General features: G+C 39.6%; 1 protein-coding gene across 3 annotated transcripts in view; it reads right to left on the reverse strand.

Moving 5' to 3' along the window:
* Window positions 1-20979, reverse strand: part of LOC122799227 (myosin heavy chain, skeletal muscle, adult-like) — a 446467-nt gene that overhangs the window by 99188 nt on the left and 326300 nt on the right. For all 3 annotated transcript variants that reach the window (XM_044068147.1, XM_044068148.1, XM_044068149.1), the window contains 2 exons: window positions 12491-12609; window positions 7514-7663 (listed from right to left, as the gene is read on the reverse strand). In XM_044068147.1, coding sequence (XP_043924082.1) covers window positions 7514-7663; window positions 12491-12609 — 269 coding nt within the window. The remainder of the gene's footprint in view (window positions 1-7513; window positions 7664-12490; window positions 12610-20979) is intronic.

Raw genomic sequence — 20979 nt, forward strand, 5'->3', positions numbered from 1 at the left:
TCCACCCTGATATCATTCTACAATGAGCATGTTACAGGTACTCCTGATGTGGTACTCTCCTGTAGATCCAGATGGAGTTTGCATGTTCTCCCTGTGTTCACGTGGGTTTCCTCCGGGTACTCCGGTTTCCTCCCACATTCCAAAGACATGCATCTGGAGCATTTCTCCCTGGGCCTCCGCTGAAAACAGGCTTTGTGAAACCTAGTCGGACTTTCCCGGTCAACAAATGATAAAATAAAAAAATAAAATAAAAAAAATCCACCCTGATGTCATTCTACAATGAGCACATTACAGGTACTCCTGATGTGGTACTCTCCTGTAGCTCCACTACTTACATAGCTGCATGATGGGGGCTTGTCACACACTAATGACTTGCTCCTGATTTCATTCTACAATGAGCACATTACAGGTACTCCTGATGTGGTACTCTCCCACAAATCCATTATTATGTTCTACATTGAGCATATTATAGGTACTCCTGATGTGGTACTCTTCCGTAGATCCACCCTGATGTCATTCTATAATGAGCACATTACAAATACTCCTGATGTGGTACTCTCCTGTAGATCCAACCTGATGTCATTCTACAATGAGCACATTACAGGTACTCCTGATGTGGTACCCTCCTGTAGCTCCACCCTGATGTCATTCTACAATGAGCACATTACAGGTACTCCTGAAGTGGTACTCTCTATTAGCTTCACTACTTACATAGCTGCATGATGGGGGCTTGCCACACACTAATGACTTACTCCTAATGTCATTCTACAATGAGCATATTACAGATACTCCTGATGTGGTACTCTCCTGTAGATCCACCCTGATGTCATTCTACAATGAGCACATTACAGGTACTCCTGATGTGGTACTCTCCTGTAGATCCACCCTGATGTCATTCTACAATGAGCACATTACAGGTACTCCTGATGTGGTACTCTCCCATAGATCCAACCTGACGTCATTCTACAATGAGCACATTGCAGGTGCTCCTGATGTGGTACTAACCCACAGCTCCACCCTGATGTCATTCTACAATGAGCACATTACAGGTACTCCTGATGTGGTACTCTCCTGTAGCTACAGTACTTAAATAACTGCATTATGGGGGCTTGTCACATACTAATGGCTTACTCCTGATGTCATTCAACAATGAGCACATTACAGATATTCCTGATGTGGTACTCTCCTGTAGCTCCACCCTGATGTCATTCAACAATGAGCACATTACAGATATTCCTGATGTGGTACTCTCCTGTAGCTCCACCCTAATGTTATTCTACAATGAGCACATTACAGGTACTCCTGAGGTGGTACTCGCCTGTAGCTCCAGTAATTACATAGCTGCATGATGGGGGCTTGTCATACACTAATGGCTTACTCTGATGCCATTCTACAATGAGCACATTGTAGGTACTACCGATGTGGTACTCTGCTGTAGCTCAATCCTGATGTCATTCTACAATGAGCACATTACAGGTACTCCTGATGTAGTACTCTCCTGTAGCTCCAATACATACATAGCTGCATGATGGGGGCTTTCATGTCCAAAAAGCAAATGAAGGAGAATTATTAAATACACATTGAATGCTTCATCTCACTCTGTCTGCCCCCAATGCTTTAAAATATGTTTTATCTTTGCAACTGATTATGACTGAACATGCTAAATGATTAGTAACTCACTTAGGAGTAAAATGTCTTTTTTGTATACTTCCAGTTAACACCCACCCCTTCTTATGGCATTGAGAATTTTTTTGGGTATGGCTTCTTTAACTAAGTGACTTACCAGCTAATGGTATGCAATATTAGAAAGGGCAAGGAGTTATTAACAAAATGACACTACAATTGTTAGTCTAGGATGTCCTGCTATGGAGAAATTAATCTTTGTTTGCAACTTATTATTCATGTTTTCATATTTATGTTTTTGTTTTCATAACAGAGACCTACAAGTTATACAGGTGCATGGTGTGAATCATCAATGTGGGAGACAGGATACATTGCTGAAAATGCTAGTTTATATCACACTATACAGAAGTTGTTTGTTAGTATGTATGGAAATAAGCAATATTTCTATATGTACTTAATACTTCAAAAACCAAGTGACTTACTAACTGATGCATGACATTAGGTGAAAACTTAGGTGTTATTGAAGAAAACTGTATTTAACATTTGCCGTGTAAGCTGCACATCTTGAGATGTCCAGTATTAATTGTATTGCTAATTATATAATTAAACATATATTTTCCTATTTCTGTAAATTTCTCAATAAGCATATACTTATAAAGGAATTCTTTGTTCTCATGTGAAAGCTTATGTCTAGTTAACAAAAATTTTCTAACAATATATGTCTAGGTTGTATGGTTTTCCTGATATGAACATTTGAGGAACCTGGATGACTGGATGGGAAACAGAAAATATACTTCTGGGAACCCACCTGTTTCCCTGCTGCACAGGGAAAACAGGTGCTGACTTTGTGGGAACACGGGTAAAATTCTTGGCTAGGCTAATAAGGGCCTCTGAGCTAATAACCTAGCATCATCCTATGAACCTATGATCCTATAAAGTTTAGAAAAATGCATAACTTGGGATTTCTGTGCATTACAATAAATTACAGTAAAATTAATGTCTTTCGGCTTTTCCCAGTTAGGGGTTGCCACAGCGGAACGCTGGTCCGCTTATGATTGGCAGTAGATTTTTACGGTGCTGAGGAGCCAGGCTGATGCCCAACCTTCAATGAAGGCACACCCATTCACGCATGCACCTACCTGCATGTCTTTAAATGTCACTCGACCACGGGGAGGACATGTATTTATGGAAAAGTGTATGAATGCACTGACTATGATCACTGCAAAGAATGTTTCTTACTGATAACATTGTTATTTGCACCATTTTAATAGTTTTTGCTGTTCACAAAATATTTATATATTTATATTTGTATTTTTTTATATTTATTTTTTATATACTTATATTTGTTTATCTTATGCTTTTAACTTTTATTTTTCGGAAAATGCTCTGAAAAGCAAGGTAAGCATAAGGCTGTTAGAGGTGTGACATTACACACCACAGAGGGCTTAATGAGTTAAAAGGTACAGAAGACCAAAGCCTACAGGTAATAAAGGGATAAGATGTCTATATACTTTACAGTGTTTCTTAATTTATTGTCTAAAGAAAATTTCATTTTATGAATTAAACTGATGAGAGGCAAGATTACGTTGGTTTGGACATGTGCTGAGGAGGGATGCAGAGTATATTGGGAAAAAGATGCTAAGGATGAAGCTACCAGGTCACAGAAAAAGAGGAAGGGCTAAGATAAGGTTTATGTATGTGGTGAGAGAGGACATGCAGGTGGTTGGTGTGACAGAGCAAGATGCAGAGGACAGGAATAAATGGAAACAGATGATTTGCTATGGTGACCCCTAACGGGAGCAGCCGAAAGAAGAAGAAGATGAATTAAACTTAAGTTCAATTTACTCTTCAAAGCATGTCCAGAGGTCAGCTTCAGATGTACTCTCCAGTTCATCTGGTGGAATTGGGCATCCTGAGGCAATGTCACAACTGCCTCATGTATACAGACAACCCTATCCTCTTACCTCTAGACACAAACACTTGTGAGAGATGCAAATACACAGCCAGACTGGAGGCTAAGCGCTCTCAACCCATGACTGTAACAGACAATCAAGAGGATAAGGGACACACTTGCATCACACCACCTGTCACACATGAATCTACAAAACAAGCACCAGCAAAACATATGCATAAATACACAAAAACATATTCGGAGGCACTAGGTACCAATCTGAAAAAGAAACAGTGCCCTCCAAAGCAGACAAGAAAGCAACCTGAACCCCCAAACACAAGCCAGAAAACACATAATTCACCTCAGCAGTGTGCCTCACAACAGCCCTCTAGGCAAAACACCATACCTAACAGGCTAGTAATAGGAGACTCTATAGCAAGGCACACGGATGTTCCACTCACCAGGCTGAAAAAGGAGAAGGTTACTGTCAGCTGCCTGTCGGGTGCTCGGATCCGCCACATAGCACAGGCACTTAGGTCACTCCAGAACAAGTACAAGTATGATGCTGTCATTGTACATGTCGGTGTGAATGATCTAAGATGTACCTCCCTGGACTACATGAAAAGAGACATTGAGGAGCTCTCTGATCATGTAGCCCAAGCTGGTATGACCCTGACCTTGAGTAGCATACTACCTTCACCTAGAATGATACCACAATACAAGACAAAATGATCAATTTCAACAATTGGCTAAGCTTCTGGTGTCATTCTAAGGGGATCCAGTGTCTGTCTGCCTGGGATGACATGATAAACAAGCCTTGCTGTTTTGCCAGAGATGGGTTGCACCTGTCACACCTAGGTTTTTGATTACTGGCCAAGGCTCTTGCCGTCCCCATAGTGCCTTTTTCAGGCAAAGCCCAAAGGACAAACCAACCACTGTAACCAGCACAGGTAACCAAAAACTAAGGGTAATGCTACTCAACGCCAGAAGTCTCAACCTCAAAATGCACACACTCGAGGCTCTCCTCAGCATGGAGAAAAATCAATGTTTGTGCAGTGACGGAAACCTGGTTCAAGGCTCAAGAGAGCACCCCAGCACTGCCAGGTTACAATTCATATCATACCTTCCGGCCTCATTTACCGGATTGCAGTACAAATGGCGGAGGTGTATCCATATTCATCAAGGATACCCATATCTCCAGGTTAGTCGCGCAGCATGATGCCCCAGAGATCATCCATGCACAACTATCAGCAGGCAAAACCACATTTCAAGTCGTAGCCGGTTATAGATCGCCCACCATGTCCCAAGATGCTCACTCTGCATTCCTTGAGACATTGGAAAATATAAAGGTCCTACCCAACACCATAATCTTGGGTGATTTCAACTACCCTGGTGTAGACTGGGTGAACTACCAATGTTCCAACTCCTATGCTCAGCGATTCATAGAATTTATAAATTCAAATGCCCTTGAACAACTAGTATGTTCCCCCACTAGAGGGGACAACATATTGGATTTAATCATCACAAATATGGGTACCCATTGTACCACACCCATTATCACTCCCTCCTTGGTCAGGTCTGACCACAAACTGATAACCCTGGACATCCTCACCCCTCCACCTCCCCCAGTCAAAGAAACCATAGTCAAAAATCTTTTCAAAGCAAACTTCAAACTACTTGCATCCTAAGTGGAAAGCTTCACTATTCCCTTGCAGAAGGATAATGATATCCAGGATGCAGAATCCTACACCAAGGCACTCTATATGCATCTTCAGGATTGCATGGACCGTGCTATCCCAAATAAAACCAAAACTCCTTCCTCAAGCAAGAAGAAACCAGTCTGGTGGACCCCGGTCATAAGCAAACTTTACAATAAAAGTAGAAAAATCATCTCTGATCAGCATTAGTAAGAAACTGAGGGCCCTCATCAAGTCAACTAAATCTAATTTTGAAAAGAAAGTTGCCAAGGATAACCATAAGGCCTTCTATGGCTACATCAAAAACCTATATGGCAAGGCTCAGGTCTGTTCTGAGCTAGTACAAAATGGAACAAAATACACTGACCCTTCTGACATTGCCAACATCTTGGCTGACAGGTTCAGTGCAAATTCCCCCACCCCCCACCAGCTACAGGGCCTATTACCATTCCAGGGGATTGTGTAAGTCCAATTATTACTGATACATTAGTTAACAAGGCTCTATCTAAAGCTAAAAACACTGCCTCCATGGGACCAGATGGTGTCCCAGGCTGTGTCATACGCGAGCTCCAAAAGGAATTAACCCCACATCTTAATACCCTGTTCAGTCTCAGCCTCTCCACAGGATATGTGCCCATAGAATGGCGCATGGCAACAGTGGTCCCGCTACACAAGGGTGGGGCCACAACTGACCCTGGGAACTACCAACCAATAAGCCTGACCAGTCTGATCTGTAAGGCTATGGAGCGAATCATTATGGAACTCATAAATGGAGAGATTGGGAACCTCCAGTCGCTGGACCCCACACAGTTCGGCTTTGTCAAGGGCAGATCATGCCTCCTGAACCTGGTGGATTTCTTTGAGACAGTTACTCAGGCTATAGATAAGGGAAAGGAGGTACACACGGCTTACCTTGACCTTGCTAAAGCATTTGACACCATTCCCCATTCAGGTATTATTGATAAGCTCACCAGCCTGGGCATAAACCCTTACATCACAAGATGGATCGCAAACTGGCTCTCAGACAGATCCCATAAAGTAAGAGTAGCGGGATCTATGTCCGAATCCAGACCAGTAATGAGTGGTGTGCCTCAGGGCTCTGTTCTGGGGCCCCTCCTGTTTGGCATATACTTCTCAGATGTACAGGCAAGCACGGAAGGGCTGTGGCTGACTAAGTTTTTGGACGACTGCAAACTGGGTGCTATAATAGAGTCTCCGGCCAACATGGAGATCCTCCAAAAGAGCCTAAATGAGACTGATGCATGGTGTCAAAGCCATGGTCTCAAGCAAAATGCAAAAAACTGCGTAGTAATCCCCTTTGGAAAAAACAGACTACCCGCAAACTACAACATAGGAGGTAATCCCCTGAAATCTGAAGAAGAAATAAGGGATCTAGGGACCCAAGTAGATAGTCAGGTTTCCTTTGATAACCATGTTGCCAAAGTGGTTAGAAAATCCTTCTATGTGACCCATCTGATCACGAAAGGGATCACATCAAGATCTAAGGATGTAATGGTGCCCCTCTACACTTCCCTGATCAGACCCATTATTGAGTACAATGCACCAATTGGAATGTACCTAGCTAGACATCTCCAGCAGCTGGAGAGACCACACAGGTACCTAACCAAGGGGATTACTGGACTCAAACAACTGTCTTATGCAGCATGATTGAAAAAGCTAAGACTGTTCTCTGTTGCATACTGCTTTCTCAGAGGCAATCTCTGTCTAATGTACAGAGCCATGTCCAACCCAGAATTGTTGAACATGCTCCATCTTAGCAAAACCAAATCTACTCAAGCTACACGCTCTAGGGATATAAACCTCAACACAACAATGAATAGAACATGCTGGAGGGATAGATTCCCTTTGCAGAGACTTCCCTTACTATGGAACAGGGTCCCAATCTACATAAGACAGAGCCCCTCACTATCACTCTTCAAGCGGAATCATGATGAGTGGATGGGTGACAGAAAGTTCACACCGGGGATCACACCAACAGCACTACTAGATAGGGGCCAAGGGTACTAGCTGCTAGTACAAGGGTCCAGGGAACTACTAAAGGGGCGGTGAATACCGCACAACGTGGCTGGGCTAATATATGCCTTCGGGCAGATAGCCCAGTACCAACCTATGAACCTATGATGAATATTTTCATCAAAATTCAAGGTCTACCACAGGAAATTATGGAATTTTATGGACCATGAATATGACATTGGTATTTCATTGTCAGAAATTCACAGACAAGAAGTGCGAATGAAAAGGCAATTACCAAAACACTGAAGAATTAAAAACAGAAATGTACCTCAAAAATTTCAAACCCAGCAATATCCAGGACTCCAATAAAGTATTCTCTTGCTTTTTTCGTATCAAGTTGTTCATTGATGCGAGTCACCATCCAGAAGAACATCTTCTCAAAAACTGATCTAGCGAGGGCACCAACAGCATTGTGAACCTAAAATGTATAAACATTTGGTAAGTAATATAAATGTCATGTAAATATCGTCCTGCTGTGCCCCAGTGTACATGAATAATGATATAAATGTCATATAAATATCATTCTCCTGTGCAAACATGTACATGAATAATTATATAAATATCATGTAAATATCGTTCTATTGTGTCCCAGTGTACATGAACAGTGATATAAATGTCATATAAATATCACCCTGCTGTGTCTCAGTGTACATGAATAATGATATAAATGTCAAAAGAAGAACCACGTCCAAAGCACAAGGCAGAAGTTTTAAGTTTTAATCCAAGTACATCCAAATTCACTTGCTAAGCAATTTCACCATTACAAATGGCTTCTTCAGAGTAAGTCTTACTCTGAAGCAGACATTTGTAATGGTGAAAGCGCTTAGCAAGTGAATTTGGATGTACTTGGATTAAAACTTAAAACTTCTGCCTTGTGCTTTGGACGTGGTTCTTCTTTTGTTAATGATAAATATCATCTAAATATCGCTCTGCTGTGTCCCAGTGTACATGAATAGTAATATAAATGTCATGTAAATATCACTCTGCTGTGCCCCAGTGTACATAAATAATGATACAAATGTCATGTAGATATCACTCTGCTGTGCCTCAAAGTACATGAATAATAATATAAATGTCATGTAAATATCACCCTGCTGAGCCCCCGTGTACATGAATAGTGTTATAAATGTCATGTAATTATCACTCTGCTGTGCCCCAGTGTACATGAATAGTAATATAGTAATATAAATGTCATGTAAATATCATTCTGCTGTGCCCCAGTGTACATGAATAGTGATATAAATGTCATGTAAATATCGTTCTGCTGTGCCCCCGTGTACATGAATAGTGATATAAATGTCATGCAAATATCACTCAGCTGTGCCTCAGTGTACATGAATAATGATATAAATGCCATGTACATATTGCTCTGCTGTGCCCCATTGCACATGAATAATGATATGAATGTCATGTAAATATCGATCTGTGTGCCCCAGTGCACAAGAATAATGATATAAATGTCATGTAAATATCACTCTGCTGTGCCCCCATGTACATGAATAGTGATATAAATGTCATGTAAATATCGCTTTGTCATGCTCCCATGTACATGAAAGTGATATAAATGCCATGTAAATATCACTCTGCTGTGCCCCAGTGTACATGAACAGTGATATAAATGTCATGTAAATATCACTCTGCTGTGTCCCAGTGTACATGAATAGTGATATAAATGTCATGTAAATATCACTCTGCTGTGCCCCCCGTGTACATGAATAGTGATATAAATATCATGTAAATATCGCTTTGTCGTGCTCCCATGTACATGAATAGTGATATAAATGCCATGTAAATATCACTCTGCTGTGCCCCAGTGTACATGAATAGTGCTATAAATGTCATGTAAATATCGCTCTGCTGTGTCCCAGTGTACATGAATAGTGATATAAATGTCATGTAAATATCGCTCTGCTGTGCCTCAGTGTATATGAATAATGATATAAATGTCATCTACATATCGCTCTGCTGTGCCCCAGTGCACATGAATAATGATATAAATGTCATCTAAATATCGCTCTGTTGTGCCGCAATGTCCATGAATAATTATATAAATGTCATGTAAATATCGCTCTACTGTGCCCCAGTGCATATGAATAGTGATATAAATGTCATGTAAATATCACTCTGCTGTGTCGCAGTGTACATGAATCGTGATATAAATGTCATGCAAATATCACTCTGCTGTGCCCCACTGTACATGAATAGTGATATAAATGTCATGTAAATATCGCCCTGCTGTGCCCCGTGTAAAGGAATAGTGATATAAATGTCATGTAAATATCTCCCTGCTGTGCCCCGTGTACATGAATATTGATATAAATGTTGTGTAAATATCGCTCTGCTGTGCCCCAGTGTACTTAAATAGTGATGCAAATGTCATGAATATATCACTCTGCTGTGCCCCAGTGCACATGAATAGTGATACAAATGTTATGTAAATATCGCTCTGCTGTGCCCCAGTGTACATGAATAATGATATTAATATCATGTAAATATCGCTCTGCTGTGTCTCAGTGTACATGAATAGTGATATAAATGTCATGTAAATATCATTCTGCTGTGCCCCAGTGCACATGAATAATGATATAAATGTCATGCAAACATTGCTCTGCTGTGCCCCAGTGTACATGAATAGTGATATAAATGTCATGTAAATATCATTCTGCTGTGCCCCAGTGCACATGAATAATGATATAAATGTCATGCAAACATTGCTCTGCTGCACCCCAGTGTACATGAATAGTGATATAAATGTTATGTAAATATTGCTCTGCTGTGCCCCAGTGTGCATGAATAGTGATATAAATGTCATGTAAATATCACTCTGCTGTGCCCTAGTGTACATGAATAGTGATATAAATGTCATGTAAATATCGCTTTGCTGTGCCCCCGTGTACTTGAATAGTGATATAAATGTCATGTAAATATCACTCTGCTGTGCCCTAGTGTACATGAATAGTGATATAAATGTCATGTAAATATCGCTCTGCTGTGCCCCAGTGTACTTAAATAGTGATGCAAATGTCATGAATATATCACTCTGCTGTGCCCCAGTGCACATGAATAGTGATACAAATGTCATGTAAATATCGCTCTGCTGTGCCCCAGTGTACATGAATAATGATATAAATGTCATGTAAATATCGCTCTGCTGTGCCCCAGTGTACATGAATAGTGATATAAATGTCATGTAAATATCATTCTGCTGTGCCCCAATGCACATGAATAATGATATAAATGTCATGTAAACATTGCTCTGCTGCACCCCAGTGTACATGAATAGTGATATAAATGTTATGTAAATATTGTTCTGCTGTGCCCCAGTGAATAATGAATAGTGATATAAATGTCATTGTAAATATCACTCTGCTGTGTCTCAGTGTACATGAATAGTGATATAAATGTCATGTAAATATCACTCTACTGTGTTCAAGTGTATATGAATAGTGATATAAATGTCATGTAAATATCGCTTTGCTGTGCCCCCGTGTACTTGAATAGTGATATAAATGTCATGTAAATATTGCTTTGCTGTGCCCCAGTGTACATGAATAATGATATAAATGCCATGTAAATATTGCTCTGCTGTGTCCCAGTGCACAAGAATAATGATATAAATGTCATGTAAACATCACTCTGCTGTGCCCCAGTGCACATGAATAATAATATAAATGTCATGTAAATATCGCTTTGCTGTGCCCCCGTGTACTTGAATAGTGATATAAATGTCATGTAAATATTGCTCTGCTGTGTCCCAGTGCACAAGAATAATGATATAAATGTCATGTAAACATCACTCTGCTGTGCCCCAGTGCACATGAATAATAATATAAATGTCATGTAAATATCGCTTTGCTGTGCCCCCGTGTACTTGAATAGTGATATCAATGTCATGTAAATATTGCTTTGCTGTGCCCCAGTGTACATGAATAATGATATAAATGCCATGTAAATATTGCTCTGCTGTGCCCCAGTGCACAAGAATAATGATATAAATGTCATGTAAACATCACTCTGCTGTGCCCCAGTGCACATGAATAGTGATATAAATGTCATGTAAATATCGCTTTGCTGTGCCCCCGTGTACTTGAATAGTGATATAAATGTCATGTAAATATTGCTTTGCTGTGCCCCAGTGTACATGAATAATGATATAAATGCCATGTAAATATTACTCTGCTGTGCCACAGTGCACATGAATAATGATATAAATGTTATGTAAATATTGCTCTACTGTGCCCCAGTGCACATGAATAATGATATGAATGTCATGTAAATATCGCTCTGCTGTGTCCCAGTACACATGGATAATGATATAAATGTCATGTAAATATCACTCTGCTGTGCCCCAATATACATGAATAATGATATAAATGTCATGTACATATCGCTCTACTGTGCCACAGTGCACATGAATAATGGTATAAATGGCATGTAAATATCACTCTACTGTGCCCCCGTGTACATAAATAGTGATATAAATGTCATGTAAATATTGCCCTGCTGTGCCCCGTGTACAGGAATAGTGATATAAATGATACCTCACTAAACGACTCACAGGCCTAAAGCAGATGCCATATGCTGACCGTTTAAAAAAACTCCAGTTATACTATGTGGTATATCGTCTACTCAGAGGCGATCTCTGCTTAACATACAAGGCCATGTCAAACCCTGAGCTGTTGGACATGCTCCACTTAAAGAAATCCCAATCCCTCAGACCCACACACTCCAGGGATCTAAACCTTGTCATCACAATGACCAAAACATGCTGGAGGGATAGGTTCCTGACCCAGAGACTCCCCATACTCTGGAATACACTGCCTATACATGTCAAGCAGAGCGCCTCCTTGGCCCTCTTCAAAAGGAACCTTGATGATTGGATGGGAGATAGAAAATTCACCTCGGGGATCATGTCAGTCACCCTGCTAGACAGGGGTCCAGAGAAGTAAATATTGTGGGAAGAAATATCCAGGGAATTGTTATGGCTAGGCTTGTATAGGCCCTAGGGGCGATAGCCTAGTACCAACCTATGAACCTATGTAAATGTCACTCTGCTGCACCCCAGTGTACATGAATAGTGATATAAATGTTATGTAAATATTGCTCTGCTGTGCCCCAGTGTACATGAATAGTGATATAAATGTTATGTAAATATCGCTCTGCTGTGCCCCAGTGTACATGATTAGTGAAAAAGTCTGGGCATTCTTATCACACCATAATTTTAATAATAGGAGTAAGTGGTTACCTGCTCCACAGTCTGGCCTTTTGTAACATATTCGTGGCCGACCTTCACTCTTGGGGAGCACAGAGCTTTAAGCATGTCAGCAGAGTTTATTCCCATCAAATATGCTGCTTTGTCAGCAACTGAAAAGAAGAAAGATAAAAGCAGAAACTTACAGTATGGGCAGATATGTATGCCTGGACCATGATTAAAAGGGTCTTTGGATCAGTTCTTTTACCAAGTTAACAAACTTAAACAAATAAATAAATAAATATTAGGAAGCAGACTGAGGAAATTATTTTCCTGTGCAAACTATATGCGTTTCCATGCATTATCAAATATATCCTTAAAAGCACATTCCCATGCTTTCGGATAGATTATTGGAGTATTTTATATAACAGTTTCGATCTTATTCACCACTGTATGTACAACAGTAAGTTGTAGAAATGGTATGACTAAGATATCTTTGAGATGTACACATTCTGAGCATTGTACAGGGGTTAGTATTCATTGTCAGTAGCACTGCAGTGCAGATTGGGCCTGGGCTGATGAACAGATTTGCACTGCAGTTCTATTTACCCATTCATAGTCATTCAGATTCACTAAAAGGCAACATCTCATTACATGTGAATTTGCAGGACAGATAACCCCCCATCATGAAGTTGGGACAGCTATGCAATGGAGCACCTGGCGACTGCACAGTAGCACATGTACTAAGAGGTATTAACTTTGATCCTTGGATGCATGCACACACACACACACACACACACACACACACACACACACACACACACACACACACACACACACTTGCATGCAATCTTATTTCCACACAGCATGAATTACCTCCATCAGCTATTTGTGCAGGGTGAAGCAGCTCCAGCTCACCCTGCAAAGATTTCCACAAATGAAAAGCACACTCAGTGCCTTTGGATACTTGCCCTGCCTTGTATTTGCATAGTCTGGTTGTCTATGTATCCCAAACTATGCAAGTACTGTAACTGGCAGTGTGATGGGAAGGTTATTTACATAGCCCTTCCCCACAGAATACTACAGTTGCATGTGTAATTCCAAACGTCATTGCCTAGAGTGCACAGTGGCAATTCTAGACTCTAAGTGGAAGTCCTTTGAGTCAGAATGGTCTTGCAAAATATGTTATCTTGCACATAAATACCAGCATGTATTTTTAACAGTCACCTTCTTTTTATGTGTGTGGATTTACTCTATAGCAGACTAGTGAAGAAATGCTCTAAACATTTCCTCACCGGGTATCTCTTGATCACAACTACAGTCAGAGAAGGAAACTGTACTGTTAAAATTGATATCACAAGTTCATTTTAGCAGTGAAAAGGGTCTCTGCTTAATGTAAGTTAGAATCAATCTTTATATTATGAAAAAACTTATTTATTTACATTTGGTAACTGGGAAAGTCCAACTGGGTGAAAAAAAAAACAAACATTTTCAGTGGAGGCTCAGGGAGAAAAGCTCCACATGCATCTTGAGAGTACAAATACAATTACAGAAATTTTACAGCATAAACAATAACATATTTCAGACAATACATAATTCAAAAGACAAATTAAGAGATATGCTGTACAACTGAGAGATACAGGAAGTACAGGTTCTTTGTAAAAAAAAAAAAAAAATCAATTAAATATAACAAACTTAAGAAAGTTTGAATATAGCAATTAGTTGGATAGAGCTAGAATAGTAAGACCAAACAATTCTACAGCAATTTAGCCTGAGCTAGTACATGTATAAAACCATGAGTCATTAAGGAATTAATTTTATAATTTATGATTTCAGAATATGTATGCAAAACTGACTGTGCATCCAAACTATATATGCTAATATTTTTTCAGTGAGCTGACATTTGAAATTTTAATATTTTACACGACTTAAGTTTAAATCACTGGTCATGAGATCACTGTTGCGTTAACGGAACACTTTGAAGCATACAGATTGCACTTTGAAATGGGTCTCCTCCACTGTACAGTGTCACTTTATCATACGCAACTCATTGCACAATAAATGCACTGCAGACCTGAAATGCATAGTAGTATCCTTAAGGAAGTCATCAACCCTGGTAACTATCATATTGACAACACACTCCTAAGAGTTGACCCAGTAGTCAGGGTCTTGGGGACACATTAGACAGTAATCTAGCATTTGACCATCACATGTCTACAGTAGTGAGGAAATTGTTCTATGTTGTGTAGTTTATAGACAAAGGTATGGCATCTAGATCCAAGGAGGTAATTGTTCCACTGCATTCAACATTCATCACACCTATCAAAGATTCAAAGATTCAATCAAAGTTCAAAGAAACTTTACTAAACATGCATCTGGTAGAAGATTATGGAGTATTTGCGGCAGGACTTCCGGATTCATGAACAGTTTTTATCCAACTGCATAGAGTAAAGTACCCCCTTTAGTATGTACCTAACCAGGCACATCCAACAAGTGTAACATCCACAAAGGTTCCTCACTAAAAGAATAGTAACATGTTAGTAACATGTCCTATGCAGACCACTTCAAAGCTCTATCCTTGTATTCTGTCTCCTACAGGCTGTTGAGGGGAGATCTATGCCTGGCCTATAAGGCTTTGTTGGACCCCACCCTGATTGACTTCCTGCATATCCACAAAACAAACAGCTTCAGAATTACCCATTCTAAAGACTTAAACCTTACCTGTGATATAAATAGGACCTGCAGAAGAGACAGGGATGTATCCCAGAGACTACTCCATCTCTGTAACAGGCACCCCATCCCTGTAGAGCAGAGATCCTTCCTAACCCAATTCAAGAGTAATGTGGACAATTGAATGGCAAACAGGAAATTCATTCCTGGTTTGACAACTATATCTCTAATGGACACAGGCAGCCTGTGAATGGTTCATCTACCAGGCCCATGCTTGTAAATGTTTAATCTCACAAGCCCCTGCTTATACTTATCCAAGGGTACCAGAACTTGACAGAGATTTGGAATGCATGATCAGGTTTAGAAAGACCTCCCTGGTAGTCATTAGCCTAGTACACACCTATGAACCACAAAACTATTAGTAAAAATTAGAAAATATGAAAAGCACTCCTCCTTCCTCTTTTTTTTTTATCCATGTATATGTACCCAGACTACTGCAGGTAGCGCTGGTTACTTGTAGCAGCTTGGCATAATTTGCTTGCATAGTTTGTCTTTCTGAATGGGACAAATAGGTTACTCCCAGTCATGGGAATTAGTCTGAAATGAAAAAGTTTTCTGTTTCAGCATTTTGCTCCCACTAAAAATATGATTTAAGTAACTAAGTCCTCCCAACCCTTACCATAAACCTAAAACATTAACCATAACCTAAATTTAAACCTAAAACTTTAACCCTAACCCTAAAATACTAACCCTACCCCTGAAATCCAACCCTGGACCTAAACTACTAATTCTAATCTTAAACCTAACCCTAAAACTCTGACCCTAAAAATAAAACAGTAACTCTAATCTTAAACCTAAAATCCAAGTTGAAATTTAACCCTAAAACTCTGACCCTAATTCTAACCATAAAACACTAACCCTAAAACTAAAATACAGCCGTAAAACCCTAACCCTGACCCTAAATTTATAACAATAACCTTAAACCCCAAACCCTAACACTACCCCTATTAAAAAAACTATCCTTAACCCTAACACCAAACACTAAAACCCTAACTGCATCCTTAATACCTAAAGGTGCTTTTAATGACTCACTGTTTGTTTTTCAAGTGTGCCTTATTGGACTTGTGGTATGAGTAGGTACTTCAAACAACATAACTAGTAATTACACTACTTGTGCGAAGTGTCCCATCTGGTTGTTACAAGAAGTCATTGGCTTTCATGCACACATTCAGTCCTTATAGCTAAAAATCTTAGCCATGACAAGATAAGCACCAAGACTAATCAATCTGCAGGACAATAAATGACAAAACTGACCATAAACAAAATTGCTGACTATCACTTCAGAAACTTAACACATGCAGTGGTGCTTGGTTACGGTCATTTTTGAGAGTGAATTTGATGTGGACTGCTTCTAATAATCTTTGGCTCCTCTCAGGAGATTATATATCCCAGCCCTATAGCATATGATAAAATGTCATAGTACACAATAATCAATATGTTATTCTCTGTTTAACACAATAATCCACCTGTTTACCTTCAATGAGCCTGGACTGGTTTCATCCTACTGAATTCATTACTGTGCTGTGTTCAGCTGTTTTTTATCTTGGTTTTTAAGAATGTATTTGAATAAAACTATTTGACAAACAATTAACGGACTATTCAATCCAGGCTCATTGAAGGTAAACAGGTGGGTTATTCTGTTCTCAATGTTTTCGGATCCACCCGACCACTCCGTGCTGTATTCTGTGTTTAAGGTATACTCAGATGCATGACAAAGCATGAGACAAACAGCAAAGTCCTGAGAATTCAAGCATAAGATGGTTTTATTACAATCATTAAATAGTTGTAAGATTTCTGGAAAAGAAAGATATAAATTAAACACTGTATAAGTAGACAAGCAATGAGCAGTCTCACACACACATACACACACACACCACACACACGCACACACACACGCACACACACACACACACACACACACACACACACACACACACACACACACACACACACACACACACACACTCATAACACATCAGAGTAGACCAAATCATACCTGCGCGATAACTATGATAAATAATAATCATCATCTTATCTCTGCCATGGTTAGCAGCTCAGCTGCTTGACAGAGCTTGCAAGGTGGATGGGCATGCCCATTTTAGGGGGTTGGGGGGGGTTGAGCAGGTCACAAGCTGTAGCAGCCATATGGAGGAATGGGGTGGGCTTGCAATTTGGGGACATATGAGCTTGCAATTTGGGGACATATGGCAATCCACCGAGCTTGCAGCCTTCAATGAATAAGCATACAGGTGCATGCACTTGCATAGGACAAGGTGTTAAGGACTTACATGGTGATATGGGCTTTACATTCTTCCACCAAGTAAAGGGGTTAAGGAAATAAGTTTAAACATTCTCATTGCTGGGATGCTGGTCAGCACACAAGCAACCATCATGGCTACCTAAATAGTCGCCCTCAGATGGCTCTCACCCTAGTGGAACTGGGTGTCATCAGCAGCACTAGCAATTAACAGGTTCAGGTCCAATTAGAGGAAGGCCTGATGGTCATCTGGTGCGGAAGCAAAAAGCATGAAAGAATATAAAAATATTTTTCAAGTCATCGAGCATTCAAATATCTAAAATTATTAGTTTCTTGTTTATGTCTAACCTGCTTCTTCATTACTGAATAAAATAAGTTATAAAAATAACATTTTTTTAACAAATAAAGGTGGGCAAACTTAAAGGAAAACATGAAAGGAGGATAATGAGAGCACAAACGGTGTTTAGGTTACAATTATCTACACAAGTAGTATTTTTATACTAATACCCTCTAGTTTTCATGTGAATAGACAAGAACTAAGAAAAGGAAGTAAAATAGACTCCAATAATAAACAAAACAAAAACAACATTAAAAAAGTAAAATCCCCCGAAAATAAATTAGATAAGGGAGATGGCACATTGATATCATTAACATTGGTTATAGTGTGGTGATAAAGACTTATGACTCTTACTTGTGGCTCATACATTAATTCCCTAGTATTCAAATTATTAACATCATGCAGGTGATCCCTGTATATGTCAGTGTGTGTGTGTATATATGTGTGCAAGTCAGATGGTCAGGCAGTTCTTGGTCAATGTAAATCGCTGGATGGGTAATAGAAAATTTATCCCTTGATTGCCCCCTGTACTACAAATGGACAGAGGCAGCTCCTAAGCACTTTATCCCACACATGGGTTCCCCTAAATTATCTATGGTATAATCTTAGTTACTCTCAATGGGGTAATATATAATTTTTGACTATGGGATGGGTAAGGCTAGTCTAACATTAAATGGGATATGTTAATTCAAGCACCAAAAGGGAAGTTGGCTTTGCTTAAAATGGCCCGCAAAGGCAGCTAGCCTAGTACTTACCAATGAATCTCCATGAGACTTGTGGATCTCATTTTGTCAAGTCCCACTTTGTCAACCCATAAATGCTATGAGAATAGCAAACCTCCTATCCACTCAAATCACTGGAAATATTTTTTTTTCTGCATATGATGATTTGGCTTGTATGTGCCTCATCCCTGTTCATCTGAACTACATGTATTACGTATCTGGTTATCAGACAGTATATACTTTTGTCCATCTCTTCTTTATATGTATTTGAACTATTTATAACATGACAATACTGAAGAACATGTTTTTGTCTGAACTTTGTATTTGCCCACTGGGCCCAGATCATGGATGAAAAGGGTCTTTGGGCTGCTCATTGTCTTAACCAGTACAGCGGATGGAATGTCATGTAAAAAGTCAGTGCTGATGTTTCTTATCGAGGGGACCTTTAGCAAGCCTGCAATAAGCAAAATTATTTAGCAGCTATGCATTCTATCACATTCTTACTCTTCTTGATGGTGAAGGCCTTCAAAGCAGCTATATGGAAGAATACTGATACATATATACGGTAGATATATAAAAAATCTGATTAAAAACATTATTCTCTCCATGCCTATAATGCAATACTAAAGGACTAAATTCAAGTTAGTACCAGCATTCCATCATAAATTGGTACCCAATCAACAATGTTTTGGTACTAAATCAGTCTACGTGAGGCAGAGATAATATTCATATGGACAAAAGCAGGTAGGACATGGGAGCACAATGACCTCCTTAAGGTGTCCAGAGTCTAGTCTGCATCCAAGGAGTTTAGTCATTAAAACCACAAACGTATACAAATAAGATTAATGCCTATAAGGACAGATTACTGTGTAGTAGGTATGGAACATGGAACAATACCTATATCATGGCTAGGCAAAAATCAGTCACACACAGATAAGTATTACCTGGTTTATGCAAGCATACGGTACATACCAGAGTAATCTGAGACAGCCAAAGGTTAGACTACGCTTGACTGAAACATCTTTGCGTGGTTTGAACAGTCCCATTAGCTTGTGATACCCTCACAACAGAGTGAGACAAAGAAAGAATTGCATTGAATGGAGCCATAAAACTTACTTGGTGATAAGAATAGGGGGGAAATCCATGAAGGCAGGTGGAACACTAATAGTGCTTTTCTGCATATTTCACTTAAGATACATAGCAGGAGAGAGGATTAAGCACCTTCTGGCACAGGTATCCCTGGAGAATGTGTAAAATCCTAAGTAAATGTCTGAACAATTCTGCTGCTTGTAAATAATCCATTTTCTCTTTAAGGCAGGGAGAATAAAATGCAAAAAAGAGTTGGTTATCTTCAGGATGTTTCACTTCATTTCAGGTCATGTGACAATGCAAGACAATGCCGAGCAAACTAAAAGAGACACAAGGCACAGATACTGCTTTTTCACTGAACCTTCAGTCACAAGTGTTGAACCTCCCCTTGTCATATGACTCACATCCCACATTAAATCTTATCCGTATTCTGCTTCACATACCACGCATGTGACAAGCAGCAATTTAGGACTGGTCAGTATCTCAGAACCTGTATGGAAACGTATGTAGGAGGAAGGGGCATCAAGGAGAATTGTAGCATGTGGAGGTAGTTTGTCTTATAGCAAATATAAGCAATTCATGTGTTATTTTTCCATATGGGTACAGCCTCCCAACCCCCACCGTCAGCATGATGCATATATTTAGTTGGCAAATTTTACAATGAAATTCATATTCTGAAAAAGTGGGAGGATTCTTAGTAAACTGTTTTATTTAGATTCCATTTTGCAAAGCTACATTGACAATATGGGACACAACACATCTTTCACAAAATGTAATGATATTCTAGTAAGACAGCAATATAACATAACACTACATAATGTCAGAGATGTAGAAAAGAAATGTATTTTCAGTCACTCTTTGTTAATCAACTACTACCATTGCAGCTGCCTGTTTCTTATCCTTTATTACCTTCTTGTAAGAATTATCACTTCAGTTTAAAACTAATTTCTGTGTTTACACCCATAAGAGACAGTCCATTGATAAGTACGGTTGGTGCCCAGTACAGAGGAGCTACAGAACTGTACCTTATGGAGTCACAGTGCTATACACGATAATGTAGTGTGAGGAGTCACACTGCTACACACGATAATGTAGTGTGAGGAGTCACATTGCTACACACGATAATGTAGTGTGAGGAGTCACACTGCTATACACGATAATGTAGTGTGAGGAGTCACACTGCTACACACAATAATGTAGTGTGAGGAGTCACACTGCTACACACGATAATGTAGTGTGAGGAGTCACACTGCTATACATGATAATGTAGTGTGAGGAGTCACACTGCTATAAACGATAATGTAGTGTGAGGAGTCACATTGCTACACACGATAATGTAGTGTGAGGAGTCACACTGCTATACACGATAATGTAGTGTGAGGAGTCACACTGCTACACACAATAATGT

The sequence above is a fragment of the Protopterus annectens genome, chromosome 4.part0, assembly GCF_019279795.1.
Source record: "Protopterus annectens isolate FY-2018-M chromosome 4.part0, PAN1.0, whole genome shotgun sequence".
NCBI lineage: Eukaryota > Metazoa > Chordata > Ceratodontiformes > Protopteridae > Protopterus > Protopterus annectens.